A 16138-nucleotide genomic window follows, 5' to 3' on the forward strand; every position below is an offset into this window, starting at 1 on the left:
CTGTTTTAGTGCTAGCTAGTACTGCTTGGCATTTAAACATTCCTTTAACCGCATCGCTGCGGTGGTTATTTTCGCGCTACGCAGCTTTTTTCTAAAATCCGCGTTAGATGACGAGCTCAGCTCGTCATCCGCACACGCCCCCGGTGGCTGATGACGAGCTGAGCTCGTCATCAGCATCAAAGGGGTTTAAAAAGGCACCCTTACTTACACAGATCTGAATTTAAAGAGTGAGCGTGTTCCTCCTTCCCATCAGAATTCATAGTGTTATTTTATTGGATTTATTTTGAATTGACTGTAAAATCCCTCCCACAACTGTAATCTGCCTTGGTCTGATTGTGGGTGCTCTTTCAAACACAGTGGTGTAGCATCTCCGCTAGAAGCTCGAAATTTTCCCTAAGATTGTTTTCCAGTTAATACCTCGCCCAGGCCTTACAATCACTAACTCCCTTCTACTGCTTGCTTACTTCAGCTTTAACCTCCTCTCGTGGAGTCCTTACTGATTGGGGTGGGTGGGGGGACTATTTCTGAGAGAGGTTATCCCCAACAATGATTGGTTGTTTATTTAAATTTCATAGCACTCTAATTTCCGTCTTTATCCTGTGCGTTACTTTTTATGGAGCTAATAACCTCTGTTTGACACTGCAAGACCTAATATGCCCTCCAGTTCTTAATCCCTCCCTGGGGGAATCGTGCTTCCCCAGAAACTCTAAGCAGTCCCCTTCCAAGCCTTAACACTCACATCATTAAATCGTGATGTGTGTGATTACATGTTCTGTAGTAGGGGATCTCTGTGTATAGTCATAATCTAGTGAATAGTCCCGCCCATGTGCGTGGACCCCGGCAATCAAAAATAATCTCTTAAGTTGTCAAAAGAATGCAGGAACTGCAAAGACACTTAAGAGAGAATTAAAGACAAATAATGCAGCCTATATCCACAGGCTACACTGTCCAGTACTTCAACTAGAAATTCCACCAAAATTCACCACACACAGCCCAGCCTGCTAGTTTCTACCATAGAGAAACCTGCCTCCCCAGTCAAAGACCCAGGAATGATAGAGAGGAAGGTAGGGACAGACAAGCCCCATAGGCTGCCATTATGTGGCTTAAACAGGATACTGTGCCTTTAAGAGAACCTTCTAGACTTCTCCCAGTATCCCAGAATGCATAGCAGGTCCAACTTACTTTCAGTTCTTTTTTCCGGCTCCTGCTTACAGGACCCTGGCATTGAGCTCTCCCTTTTTCAAGGGTTTATTGAATTCGTTTTTGCACTTTTGTCTTTTAAAAGTGTTACAGTTTATTTCTTGGTGCTCTCCTCTCCCTTTTGTGCTGGTTTTTAGGTGTTTTGGGGCTCCAAAATGCCTGGCCTTTTTGTGAAGTGCCCAGCATGTGAGAGGAAGAAGGCCAAAAGCGACCCCCATGATGTCTGCATCGTGTGCCTTCCGGAGAATCATGGCCCTGAGGAGTGTGCTATCTGCCAGCAGCTTTCTGCTAGGACCCTCAGGGACAGATTGAAGATCAGGCTGGCTGGCCTGGAGGATAGGCGTCAACGTGCTGCAGGTGGGTCTGGGCAGCCTGGGAAGGATCCCTCTGCCTCTGCTGAGGCCCCTGGGGGGCTCCCCGGGGGCAGGAAGTCCAGCCAACGGTCCCATTCTCCGTCGACGTCGAAGGCTTCGACGACGGCGTCGAGAGGGATGACGACGGCGTGCTCCCCATCTCCCCGGGGCTCCGGGTCGAGACGGCGTGGCGGATCGACGGCGAAGGAGAAGCCGACGTCGAGGCCGCCGTCGACGTCATCGTCTTCGTCGACGTCGACGTCTTCATACCGACGCCGAAGGCGCAGGGACGTGTTTCGGCGCTCGCCGTCGAAGCGGCACCGACGCTCGCCGTCGAGGCGACACCGTCGGTCGTCGTCGAGGCGACACCGCCGTTCGACGTCGAGGGGCTCCTCGACGTCGGGGACAACAAGGCGACGTCGACGATCGACGCCGAGGGCGGACCGCCCGACGTCGAGAGGGCGGCGTGAGAGATCGCGCAAGAGGAGATCGACGCCGAGGAGTCGACGTTCGACGCCGAGGATGAGAGGGTCGACGTCGAGGGGACGACGTTCGACGCCGGAGTCCAGGAAGCGCCGTTCGACGCCGGAGAAGCGTCATTCTGCGTCCAGCAGACAGCGGTCAGCGCCGAGGAGTAGATCTCCTTCTCCCAAACGGCGCAGAGGGGGCTCTAGCCCCGGGAGTCACGCCACTTCCGGTGGTCGCAAGAGGAAGAGGTCGCCTGCGGATGGGGATGGCTCCCCGCGACCGTCCCCTAAAGGGTCACCGGGCTCGGTGTACTCGGAAGTGTACACTCCATCTCGACCCGGGACTCCTCCTCCTCCACCCGTACCGAAGGAGGACCCTCCGCCCATACCACCACTTCCTAAGGGGGATTCTGATCCACCTCCGGTCCCACCTCATGGGCCCGCCCCGCAGCCGGTGGTCCCTCCGCCGAGGTCCACTTCGCTGCCGTCGCTGCCTGTTCCTCCCAAGGGGACCCCGAAACCGAAGCCCCGGGAGGCTCCGAAGAGTCCCCGTGAGAAGCCACGGAAGACCCCTCCTCGCAAACCGAAGGAGCGCCCTAGAGCTGGCAGGTCTCGTTCTCGCTCTAGGCGCAGGTCTCCCACGAGGTCGAGACACCGCCATAGGAGGCGCGAATCTCGCTCTCGCACGAGATCTTCTGGGACCAGGGACTATTCACCTACGCTGTCGGGGTCGCCGGACACCAGAGTGTCCCCGATAGACGACCTGGTTGCCTTTCAAGACGTCCTGTTGCGGGGCGCGGCGAAGCTAGGCATTACACTGACGGTGCCTACTCCGAAGACGTCCGTCATTTTCGAGACTCTGCATCAGAGGCACATGTCTCGTCCCCTCCTGCCCCTGGTACCGGGCTTGGAAGAACCGGCTATGGCGCTGTTTCTCACCCCGGCTGTGACGAGAGCGGCCCCTTCCAGGCTACTAAAGAAATACCGGGCTCCCGAATCGGATCCGGCCTTCTTGAGAGCGGAGCCTCCGCCTGACTCCGTCATCGTCACGGCGGCCCGCAAGCAGCACGCCACCACTCCGACCTCCACGGTCCCCCCGGACAAGGAATCTAGGTGGATGGACTCGGCGGGACGAAAGATCTGTGGGACTTCCGCGACATCCATGAAAGCGGCGAGTGCAACGGCTCTGTTGGGGCGTTACGACCGCGCCCTCTGGGACTCCCTCGAGCGCTTTGCGGAGCATTTGCCTCGGGAGCAGCGTGAAGACTTCATGGAGGTCCTGAGTGAGGGTATGCTGGTGGCCAACCAGATAATCAGTGCGGCTGCGGACTCCTCCCTGTTGGCTGCTCACGGGTTCTGCCACGGGATCAACCAACGGCGCCACGCATGGCTCCGGCTGACGTCCCTGAAACCGGACGCGCAGCAGCGGGTGGCCAATCTGCCGTTTTCCGGGGAGACCCTCTTCGGGAAGCACGCTGATGATGAAATGGCCCGCATGAAGGCGGAGGCCGAAACGCTGACGGCTGTGGGCTTGGAAAAACCCAAGGAGACCAAGAAGCAGTACCGCCCTTTCCAACGGCGGTTCGGAGGTCAAGGCCGAGGACGGGGACAGGCTTCGGGACACTCACAACAGCAGCAGCAGCAGTTCCGTAAGCCGTTCCAGAAGCGGCAGAGGGGCAGAGGAGGCCAGCAGTCGGCTCCGGCGCCCAAGGGCCAGGCGGGGTCTAGGCCCTAGGAACTTACTTCCCCCGGATCCGTTACCCACTCCGGTAGGGGGAAGCATCCAACTTTTTCTGGCAGAGTGGAGAAAAATTACTCAGGACAAGTGGGTGCTGAATATTGTTTGCAATGGATACAGTCTTCGGTTCACCAGCCCTCCTCCAGCGATTCCCCCGGTCAGCTCGCAGTTTCAGCTGCGCGAGCTTCAGGCGGAAGCGGATATCCTGTTAAGGAAAAGGGCGATAGAAGACGTACCTCTGTCTCAGAGAGGAAGAGGTCTGTACTCCCGGTTCTTTCTGGTTCGCAAGAAGGACAAGAACGAGTTCAGGCCCATTCTGGATTTGCGACAGGCAAACAAGTGGATTCGCAGAGAAAAGTTCCGCATGCTGTCGTTGCACCAGATCTACCCTCAGTTGCAACAGGGAGACTGGCTGTGCGCGATAGACCTACAGGATGCTTACTTCCATGTGCCCATTGCTCACAAACACAGGAAGTTCCTGCGGTTCCAAGTCGGCACCAATCACTATCAATACACAGTACTCCCATTCGGGCTGAAGTCTGCGCCAAGGACATTCTCGAAGTGCATGGCGGTGGTAGCGGCACACCTGAGGAAGAACAAGGTGTTCGTCTACCCTTACTTGGACGATTGGCTGATCAAGGCATCCTCCTTCTCGGAAGCGCGAGCACACTTCCAGAAGACGTGCGTTCTCTTGAACAAGCTGGGGTTGCACATCAACATGGCCAAGTCTGTTCCGACTCCGGTCCAATGCATACAGTACTTGGGAGCCTCCATCAATACGCTGTCAGCAAGCGTGTCTCCTTCGGAAGAGCGACGATTATCACTCCTTCGGAAGGCTCAGGCTCTTATGACGACTCCATCTACAACAGTGAGGACGGTGTCTTCTCTACTGGGATCGATGGCCTCTTGTATCTTCCTGACGCCACACGCACGGCTGCACATGAGACCGTTGCAGGAGTGCTTGGAGGACCAGTGGGATCAGAGGAAAGGATCTTGGGACGACGAGATTCGCCTATCGCTGCATGCTCTTCAGTCCCTGAAGTGGTGGTGTTCGGCGGAGAATCTCCTCAGAGGGGTTCCCTTTCACAAGGACATTCCCACGCAGACGGTCGTGACGGATGCGTCTCTTCTGGGATGGGGAGCGCACTCCGGGACTCTGCAGATTCAAGGCACGTGGTCACCGATGGAGGCCACGTATCACATCAATTTCCTGGAACTCAGAGCTGTTCACTTGGCGCTGAAGGCCTTTCTTCCGTCCTTCCGGACCAACTCTCTGCTTGTACAGACGGACAATACCACCACGATGTATTACCTCAACAAGCAGGGGGGGTCGAGATCGCGCACCCTGTCACAAGAGGCGCAGACGATCTGGCACTGGCTCCTGGCCAGAGGACTGACGATAACGGCCACCCATCTACCAGGTGTGCAGAATGTTCAGGCAGACGCACTGAGCAGACTGCTTCAGGAAAACCACGAATGGGTCATAAACGACGAAGTACTAGGAGAAGTCTTCGCAAGGTGGGGAACTCCAGACGTAGATTTGTTCGCCACCGCCGAAAACAGCAAGTGCAGAGACTTCGCCTCCAGGTACTTCCAGCAAGGGACGCTGGGGAATGCGCTATGGATCGACTGGACGAACAACTTTCTGTACGCCTTTCCTCCCATTCCCCTGATTCCGGCGGTGCTCATCAAGCTGGCCCGGTCCAGGGCTCGGATGATACTCATCGCCCCGGAGTGGCCCAGGCAGTGGTGGTTCACGGACCTGCTTCACCGGTCTCTCCTTCCTCACATTCGGTTGCCGTGCAGGCCGGACCTTCTCACGAAGTTCGGGGGACGGATGTTACACCCCAACCTATCGTCTTTGAGTTTGGCGGCATGGCTCCTGAGATAGTGCAGTATGGCCATCTTAATCTGCCCGATGATTGCATGGACATTCTGAAGGAGTCCAAGAGACCTTCCACTAGGGCTTCATATGCTTACAAGTGGAAGAGGTTTTGTATCTGGTGCCAGTCTAAGAACCATGATCCTACGACCTGTAAGGAAGATGTCATCCTTCCTTACCTTTTACATTTGGCGCAGTCTGGCCTTAATGTGCATTCCATTAAGGTTCATCTGGCTGCATTGACTGCCTACAGGAAATGCCCTTCACAGACTTCCTTTTTCCAGATCCCCGTGATCAAAGATTTTCTGGAAGGATTGAAGAAAGTATTCCCTCCTGTCAGGCTTCCCTCGCCTTCATGGGAATTGAATGTGGTGCTGTCCAGGTTGATGAAGGAGCCTTTTGAACCTATTCATAAGGCTTCGTTGCAGCACCTGTCCTGGAAGGCGGCGTTCCTCGTGGCCATTACATCGGCCCGCAGGGTGAGTGAAATTCAGGCGTTGTGTTGTAATGAACCTTATACTGTATTTCATGCTGCTAAGGTTGTTATGCGTACTCACCCTAAATTTCTTCCCAAGGTTATTTCTGACTTTCATGTCAACCAGACTATAACTTTACCTACGTTCTTTCAGAACCCTTCGTCCCCAGCGGAGAGGTCTCTCCATTCTCTGGATGTTAGGAGGGTGTTGAAATTTTATCTGGATAAAACCAAAGATATTCGTAGGTCTGACCAGTTGTTTATCAATTATGGATCGGTCAGGACAGGTCTTGCGACCTCTAAGCAGTCCATCTCTAGGTGGATTGTGTCCTGCATACAATTGTGTTATCAGAAGGCTAATAGGACCTTAGGAGGTAAGCCTAAGGCTCATTCCACCAGGGGCAAAGCTGCCACGACGGCTCTGCTCCGTAACGTGCCGATTGCTGAAATCTGCAAGGCAGCCACTTGGAAGTCGGTTCATACCTTTGCTAAGCATTACTGCCTGGACACTGACGCCAGGGCAGACGCTCAGGTTGGACAGGCTTCACTGCGGAATTTGTTCGCACAATAGTGGCATTATGTATTTACTCTCCACCGCTGCTTAGTTGGGGGATGGGCTTGCCATTCTATTCACTAGATTATGACTATACACAGAGATCCCCTACTACAGAAGGAGTAGTTTCTGTCCTGTAACTCCAGTTCTGTAGTAGGGGTATCTCTGTTATAGTCATAAGCGCCCTCCCTCCTCCCCGGTGGAGAATTCTTCATGTACACAATGCTGCAGGTCTGGCGTTGTATACGCCTTCAAAAAGAACTGAAAGTAAGTTGGACCTGCTATGCATTCTGGGATACTGGGAGAAGTCTAGAAGGTTCTCTTAAAGGCACAGTATCCTGTTTAAGCCACATAATGGCAGCCTATGGGGCTTGTCTGTCCCTACCTTCCTCTCTATCATTCCTGGGTCTTTGACTGGGGAGGCAGGTTTCTCTATGGTAGAAACTAGCAGGCTGGGCTGTGTGTGGTGAATTTTGGTGGAATTTCTAGTTGAAGTACTGGACAGTGTAGCCTGTGGATATAGGCTGCATTATTTGTCTTTAATTCTCTCTTAAGTGTCTTTGCAGTTCCTGCATTCTTTTGACAACTTAAGAGATTATTTTTGATTGCCGGGGTCCACGCACATGGGCGGGACTATTCACTAGATTATGACTATAACAGAGATACCCCTACTACAGAACTGGAGTTACAGGACAGAAACTACTCCTTGCTCATCATGGGGTCTGCCCAATCCAGAAGCCACATCAGGGCCACAATACAACTGACACCTCCCCGTCCGCTTCTTCTGCTACCTGTTCGGGCCGTTGGTTGTGGAGTCCTTAGAATACAGTTTGCGCCAGTGTGCAGAACTCCAATTGGAATCTTTTTAGTATGAACCAAAGGAGTCCATTCTACAGAACATGGGGGAGGAAGGTTTGGTTAGGAATCTGCAGTTTAATAGAGTACCCATTAGAAAGAGCATTACAGAAGGTAAGTGACTTGTTCTTCTGATGGATACCACAGATTCCTCACCTGCTCAATAGATACCAAAGCAGTACCTCCCGCCAGTGGCGAGTCTGTAGAATGGCTCAGACCAGGAAATACTGCATTACCAAGGGCAAAGTGCCCCTCCTACCGGACCTGGCTATGCAGGCAACAGTATTTTGTGAATGTGTGAACTGACACCCACATCACAGCCCAGATGATGCCAAAACAGGTACTCTGCATGCTTGGGCAATGGTAGCAGTTTTGGCTCTAGTGGAATGAGCCATAGGCCTGCCATAACCAGTCTATAGTAGATCTTTATAAAAAATTATGATCAATCTTGAGATGGTCTCTTTCAGCACTGTTCTTCCCCTATGTTTCTCAGAGAATGCCACACAGAGTGATCATTCCCACAATGGTATTTGGTGTGATCAATGTAAAAGCTCGGAGCTCTCTTCGGATATAGGCAATAGAGTTTCTCTTCCTCCTTGTTAGGATGAAGTGGATCGAAGAACACTGTCAGGGTGACATACTGCTCAGTGTAGAATGGCGTTGTAACCTTCGCAAGAAAGGCTGCCTTAGTCCTTAGCTTACCTGAGATGAAGGAGTTGTACTGCTGGACCGAGAGTGCTTGCATCTTACTCACTCGACAGACTGATGTGATCCCTATGAAGAACACTGTGAGCCAGCCTGTATTTTATACTGGTTATGCTATAAGCTCAATAGTAACTCCTCTTTTCCTCCTTTTACTTTAGTGTCCGAAGCCAGTTATTGTTGCCTTCCATGGAGCCTGCATTGGAGGAGGTGAGGGTATTGATGGGGTGGGAATTGATTGCTTAGTGACAGGAGACTGTCGGAGAAGGAGAATTGACACATGTGGAGGGAACCCAGGGCACTCAAATAAAAGGCGGGAGAAGCAGCGTTTGGTATTTGATTTGATCAAAGGCGGGATACTCTGGTTTGTGGCATGTGTAACTGTAGATGCACATTCTGTGTATACTCACAGCATCTAGTGTTGGACTCCGATGTGTACATCTTGTTTTGTTCAAAGAAAGTCTTTTGAGCCACAAGTTATAGTGACTTCTCCCTTTTGCAGTATTACGCATGAACATCTTTAGATTGTTTTATACTACCATCACGTTCGCATGTACTTTATCGAGACTCTGAGTTGACGCCGCCTGGCAGACTTTGTCAGTGCCTCTTGAGTTTTGACTGTTTCCGATAGTTAAAGGACGATCTGCGCACACATTTCTTCCGTCAACTATGGCAAAGCTGATTTCTGCGCCAAGTGAGATCTCGTCAGCCAGAGGCGCGGTGCGGCCGCCTTCACTGCTGCTCGCCTTCGAGAATGGTCGCAGCATAATTGAAAAGACACCTTTCAGATACTTTCCACAGTGCCACTCCAAGTACTTGTGGACAGACAAGCACACAGTCTGCAACCTGTGCCTTTCCCCAGAACACAACAATCGTGATGCAAAAATAACATTATCAAGAATATTGATTTTTTTTCTTTCTTTTAGGTAAGTAATATAGTTGTCTAGAATAGTGTTGTTAATATAATTTTTTTAGGTCTCGCGACCTATCGATGTGCGCAAGCGCATAGCGGAGCGAGAATTCAAGTGGCGAAAACATCCTGAAACCAAAGGGCTTTCAGCCCCGCGGTTTTCATGCAGTTCCCGTGTACATGCACGCGCATCGCATGCAAGCCCAGCCCAGTCCTCCCCTAGCAGCACTCCTCCCACACCAGCAACTCCCCCCTCCTACACCAGCACCTCCCCTCTCTCGCATTCACGCCATCAGGCTTCTCCTCCCCTAGCAGCACTCCTCCCACACCAGCAACTCCCCCCTCCCACACCAGCACCTCCCCTCTCTCGCATTCACGCCCACCCACCAGGCTCTCCCGCCCCCATCAGGCTTCCCTCCCAATCCGCCTGCCTCCCCTCGCGCATTCACGCCCCCCCACCAGGCTCTCCCGCCCCCATCCGGCTTCCCTCGTAATCTGCCTGCCTCCCCTCGCTCGCATTCCCGCCCCAGGCTCTCCCGAAACTTTACTTTTTTCTTCGGTGAACGGCACCGATTACCACTCATTTTCACTACTTAAAATGAAAATCTGTACCCCGATCCTGTGCACTGCGCCTGAGAAATAATTCCAGTTTCAAGCCAAGTCCATTAGTCATAGATCACTGTACGTCAAGGCCTCTAATATGCTTACAAAGAGCACAATACTGGTGTACAGGAGTGAAAGGGCCATTCGTAGGCTCTCCTGCCCCATCCGGCTTCCCTCCGGCCATTTGCCACACTCCTTGCCTCTGTCTTGCCTCCCCCTCCATTCTCCTCCCCTCGCTCGCATTCCCGCCCCCCACCAGGCTCTCCTGCCCCCATCCGGCTTCCCTCCGGCCACAGCCCTGGCACTCAGGTACGCCCTAAGAAATGCATGAATCTATTTGCATTAGTGTTTTTACGGACAAATGTCTATATTCCAGCGAAAACATACCAAGTCTAAATCATAATGTACATCATAATTGTTGTTCTGCTGATCCATTAAAATAACTTATAATAGAAAGATACTCGCATTCATTTGTGCAATGCTTTTCATGATCAGCTGTGAAAGTCTTATGCGATGCTATCTCACTGTGATACCATTAAATATTTTAGTCAGGACTCCAGTGCAAGCCAGACCCGTTGGCCTGGGCATCATCATTATTATTATTTAAGAGTGTTTTTTTTTAATCATCCAGCTTTTATACCTCACTGGAGATAAAGATGCTAAATCCTACAGTGAAGAATACTCTTCTACCTTGTTGTGATCTGCCTCAGTTGTGCACTGCATATTTCTTAAGTGACTGGTGTGACTGGTGTGTCTGTTGATGCACATCTGTGGGCTGTCTGCTTGGAGTGTTCATGCTTACAGTGCTGCGGAAAAATAAAGCTCGAACAGTTGGTTAAAGCGTCTAAACCCGTTCCCAATATCCACTAAGCTGCAAAAACTAATTTTCTTTTACATAATTGTCTCGCAGATAGCCGTTTGCCGTTGACAGTTACGTTCCCAAGTGGATTTAAGAAGTAATTTGTGGCCCCAGGCTTACATTTGTTTTCCCCACACAACATTTCTGCAGGCACACCATTTTTTTTCCCTCCTTGTTTTGTTTGAGGTCACCACAGGAGCCCACGGAGCTTCAAAGTGAGCGCTCTCACCTTCCGGATTGGTGTTGAGCCCTCCCCCACCCTCCGAGCACGAATGCAACGTTTCCCTCAACCCACCCTTCCCCGTGCATAGAGTGCGCAGCCATCCATGTCCTTACCTAGATGAGGGGAAACTTTTAAGCCCTTTCTGTGGCATCATTGACCAGCTTGCAACACGCACTCATTAAGCTGGACAGGACGCTTTGCAATAAAACTTTTTTAGATGAATATTTATTTTATTGATAAAGTACCCTGAGCAAAGTTGTATTTGCTATCTATCACTCTATTACTGCATTTGCATCTTTTATCTCTCCTCCTCTGCGAGCTTTCCAATCGTTCCTGCCCCCCCCCACATTTAATTTGTTTCCTGTCTCTTCATTGCTTGCCCGTCCCCCAAACCCTGTGCCTTGCTACGGTTTTCAGACTGCCGATTCTTCTGTGAAACCACTGTTTTGCCCTGCCTGTGTTTATGCTGCATGAGTTGTTTCTAACCCTGCAACAACCTTAATTGCTGGGTGTTATATACAAGGGTATGGTCGGTGCTTAGGGGCTACATGTCTGTGGCCAGCTCACCATGATTAAAAAAATAATTATTCATTAAAAGGGAAATCACCCACGCAAGCCCACTATCCCCCACGGAACACCACACTCACCCACGCAACGCCACTCACCCAAGCAACCCCACTCATCCACGCAACCCCACTCATCCACGCAACGCCACTCATCCACGCAACCCCACTCATTCACGCAACGCCACTCATCCACGCAACGCCACTCACACATGCAACGCCACTCACCCACGCAACACCACTCACACACGCAACGCCACTCACACATGCAACGCCACTCACACATGCAACGCCACTCACACATGCAACGCCACTCACACATGCAACGCCACTCACACATGCAACGCCACTCACACACGCAACGCCACTCACACACGCAACGCCACTCACACACGCAACGCCACTCACACACGCCACTCACACATGCAACGCCACTCACACACGCAACGCCACTCACACACGCAACACCAATCACACACGCAACGCCACTCACACACGCATCGCCACTCACACATGCAACACCACTCACGTTGCCAATAGGTCTCGCAGTAGGAAAGTTGGAACCATTACAATTGCAAATAACAATGCCTTTTATTTTTTTTTCATTTTAAAAACATAAAGGGCTTTGTCATTTACAAAACCAATAGCTCCAACTTTCCTACTGCGAGACCTATTGGCAACGCCAGTGCTTGTTTAAATATAGTTGTAAAAAAGATTGTTTTTTAATTCTTTTAGTTTCTATATACATTTATTGTGCTCATATTATTTGTATAATTGTTAATTATATTTTTTAATTTTAGTTTGTAATTTTAAGTGATTTATAATTTTTATTGTAATTGCTAAAAGTAATTTATACTGACATAGTGGGTTACTAGTTTTAGGGGTGCTGGGTGGGAAATTAAGTATAATTGATTGATTAATAATTTAATTGTTTATTAATTATGTTTATGTTGTATGTACGGTGCAGGTTATTAGGTTTGTAGAGGTATAGGGTAAGAAACTAAATAAGTATTAATGTATTTGATTGATTATTAAATGTCAATTGTCTAATTATATTTTTTAAGTTACATAATAGGTGTGCGCTGCTGGATTTGTAGTGGTATAGGTTGGGAAGATGAGCAATACATAATTAATATTGTATTTATAAATATTTTATTAATTATGTTCATTATGTTCATTGTGTTATATTAATTTTAATGTTATTTTAATTGTGTGCTGCTAGTTGTGTGGGGGTATAGTGTGGTAAGTTAATTAAGTAATAAGTTAAAAACATTTAAAATTGATAATTGCATCATGTTAATTGTGTGTGTGTGTGTGTATATATATATATATATATATATATATATATATATATATATAGATTAATAAAGTTCGTAATGATAGTTTTATATTTGTTGTAAATGAATAGGGTGTTTTTGCAAATATGTTGTGTTTGAATTGAAGTACTTTCCCTACTGTTGCACAGACTGGAGTGGGTATAGTACATTTTACCCTTCCAAAATCAAACACTTTTTTTACTGTTGCACAGACTGGAGTGGGAATAGTAAATGTTACCCCTCTGAAGTCCAATCCTTTCCCTATTGTTTTACAGGCCAGAGTGGAAATAGTATTTCTATTATTCACAGACTTCAACTTCAATACTTTTTTTTAGTATTGTTTAAATATAGCTAATATTATTTGTTTGTTTAATTTTATATATATATATATTTTTTTTTTCTTAAACGAAGTGAGCGCAAAATACCTCGCAAGCCCACTGATCAAGTATCAGAAGTTCATTTGTGCATGACAAAAATACATATATATATAATGTTATATTTTTAACTGGAAGCTTCGGACATAAACAGGCACAGAGCAGCCTCTCAATTCACAGCACAAAAGAGGCGCCGCAGCTCACTTTCTGGAACAGCAGTGCATTTATTTACTAATGTAAAATTCAGCATACTCTCGGTTCGTTGCCCTTCCGCATTTCAGCTACACAATGATCCGTGATCAAAGGTGAGGTAGCTTGTCTGTAAAAGTGACTGTGTGCTAATTTAAAACCAGGCTACCATGTGACTCCCATAGTATCGAAACACATATAAATCAGAATGCACTACAAATGTAATTCAAATGTAAAATATTCATCTTCAACTGCAGTGCAATTTCCAAATAAAAACATTGTGTCCAAAAACTGCAGTTGTGTGCTTCAAAGTTATTTGCTTTTTAGTGCATATATACTGGAATTTCCGTCAAGTTTGGGACAGCATGTGCAATTATAATTCAGCCTGATACAGCATGTCGTAATTCTTCAACCTCAGCCTCTGAGTGCTGCCAAAATGTCTTGAGCATTGCAGACAAGCTACCTCACCTGTGATCAAGGCTCACTGTGGAGCCGAAACGCGTAAGCACTGCTGTTCTAGGAACTCGGCTACTGAGATGTATATAATATCCCTATATATAATATCCTCCGTGATGAGGGAGCCCCCGACCCTGCAGGGCGGCTTCAGCAATGTGGGTTCGGTCAAACCCATCAGTCGGAGAGAAAAATAAGGCACCAAAGCCTATTTCCTGACAGCACAATCTTTTAATCCACAATAATAAAAGCAGCACAGTTGATTTCCTTTTCCTGACAAGCTTCGGCTTGACACAGAGCCTCGATCACAGGTGAGTCCATTCATATCTTAAAGTGATTACATGCTTATAAACTAAAATGCAACGTGACTTTTTAGTTTAAGAGCATACAGTTCCCATAGTGCACTGGAAACATTGTCACATATATATTCAAAATGCAGTGCGAGTCTTCAAATAAAAAATAACTGTGTTCCAAAACACTGCATTGTGTAATAAATTAATTTGTTCAGTGCACTTGTAAAACACTTGCTTCAAATCAAAAAAGCAGTCTGGTTTAAAACTCTATAGTCTCATAATTTGCATAGAGCTGGTACAATATAATGTTTTAGGAACACTGGCATTCGAAAAAAGTCGAGATGAGGCACTCCCATTCTCGTAATCCCTGATATATATGTTCACAAGAGTCCACCAAAAGTAAACGCACACTTAGGACACGTCCGTATATGCAGAAAGTTCTTTACTGCATACTCTCACTATGATGCGCTTCAAACGTCTTGCGGTCTTGATCACATGAGGTGCAGTAGGAAGTGCTGGTGGATATCCAAAGTTTAAAGAAAATAAACAAAAAACATAACTATACATATTGATCGGCCATGATGGAACCTCCCAAACAATAAAAGTGTAGGATGAATTCATAATGCACACAAAATATAATGCCTTGATAAACATATTCAAGCGTTTCATAAACATGATTGTGCTTAATCAGATCACTGTAATGCATAACCAGAAAAATTTGGTCAATTTGCCCAAGTTAGAAACAATGTGAAGCGTAAGGAGAGAAAAAAAACTGCCTCAGTGGTAAAAATAGACCTGGGTCACACAGGTGAAATTGGACATGGAGTGCATACGGGGAAAGGTGGCCATATGCTGGTGGGAACACGCAACCGGGTTTTCGGTCATAATGGAAATGGTCCATGCAGGCTTGTTCAGTTAGCTGGGATGTGTATCCCAATCAACCGTTTGTGCGGGAAGATCTGTGTGTGCATGTGAGGCTGATGTAAGTAGTCCAGTGTATGACAATAGCGCCCAAATGTGGAGTGAAAGTGAGTGTCCTGGACAGCCCAGATAGTAATGACTAAAATGAGAGAGGGGTCCATCCAAGGCTGGGAAAGATAGAAAAAGGCAAGTATAGCCCAAAGGGCTTATGTAGGTAGACTGAATAGTTCCCCTGTGGCCAAGGCAGGAAAATCAAGCCTGTGTGGGCAAACGAGTCCGTGTAATTGGGGAGAGAATGTCATCATCCTGTACAGTCCTACAATTGAGGACAAGGGTGTGTCAGAGAGGGGTTCGTCCAAGGCAGGAAAAAAGGGTACATAACTGATACAGCCCAAATGGCATACATTGTAGATGGAAGAAACCCCAGTGGCCTATGCAGCCCAATCAAGCCTGAGTGGGCAAAAGCATTGGTGTTGTGTGTGGGAGAGGGGGGTAGAGTAGAGAACATCATGAGAAGATGCAGTCATGAGGAAATTAAGACAAAATCAGTTGTCGCAAAAAGGAGGGCAAAGAATACCCATTTCTATGCGGTGAACCACCCGACCTGTGCAGACGAATAAAAAGGTAGGGGAACCCGTCAAGTTGTCTCCTCCTATCACATTCGAGGACCCCTTCCTTTCATCCTGCAACAGAAATATAATAAAAATATGTTCACAGAAGTGCAAGAACAATCACAGAAACTGAGCCCACCCGCTAGCTATGGCAAGAGGCTTGGAGGAGTGGGAGGGGGGGTTGTGGAGGTGAAGGGAGCGCATAAGTGGGCTAATCTTCCTGTAGATGTACCCCAAATTCCTCATCTGAATTGTGCCCCTCAGGACTTTTGGTCTCCAGGTCAAGAATGATGGATTCTTTCTTTCTCAATATTCATGTCCTGTCCCCACCCCTCTGATTATGGGGAATGTGTTCAATGGCAAAGAAAGAGAGGAGAGAACTGTCAGAAGAGTTTTTCTCTTGAAAGTGTCTCACCACTGGGTAGTTGGGGGTCCCCTTTGTTGATAGTTCTGAGATGTTTGAGCTCTTTTCTTGATCGTATGAATTGTGCTGCCAGCATATCTGAGAGTCAAATATAGGACTTTCTCTACTGCTTCAATGGTTTTTTAGGCAACATTCAAGTTGCAGACATTTGTAAGGCTTCTACTTGGTACACAC

General features: G+C 48.3%; 1 protein-coding gene across 2 annotated transcripts in view; it reads left to right on the forward strand.

Annotated features, from left to right (window-relative positions):
* Positions 1-16138, forward strand: part of LOC147692532 (delta(3,5)-Delta(2,4)-dienoyl-CoA isomerase, mitochondrial-like) — a 255505-nt gene that overhangs the window by 145227 nt on the left and 94140 nt on the right. For both annotated transcript variants that reach the window (XM_086938752.1, XM_086938754.1), the window contains exon 5: positions 8387-8435. In XM_086938752.1, the coding sequence (XP_086794878.1) occupies positions 8387-8435 (49 nt within the window). The remainder of the gene's footprint in view (positions 1-8386; positions 8436-16138) is intronic.

The sequence above is a fragment of the Lissotriton vulgaris genome, chromosome 9 (assembly GCF_964263255.1).
Source record: "Lissotriton vulgaris chromosome 9, aLisVul1.2, whole genome shotgun sequence".
Classification (NCBI taxonomy): Eukaryota; Metazoa; Chordata; class Amphibia; order Caudata; family Salamandridae; genus Lissotriton; species Lissotriton vulgaris.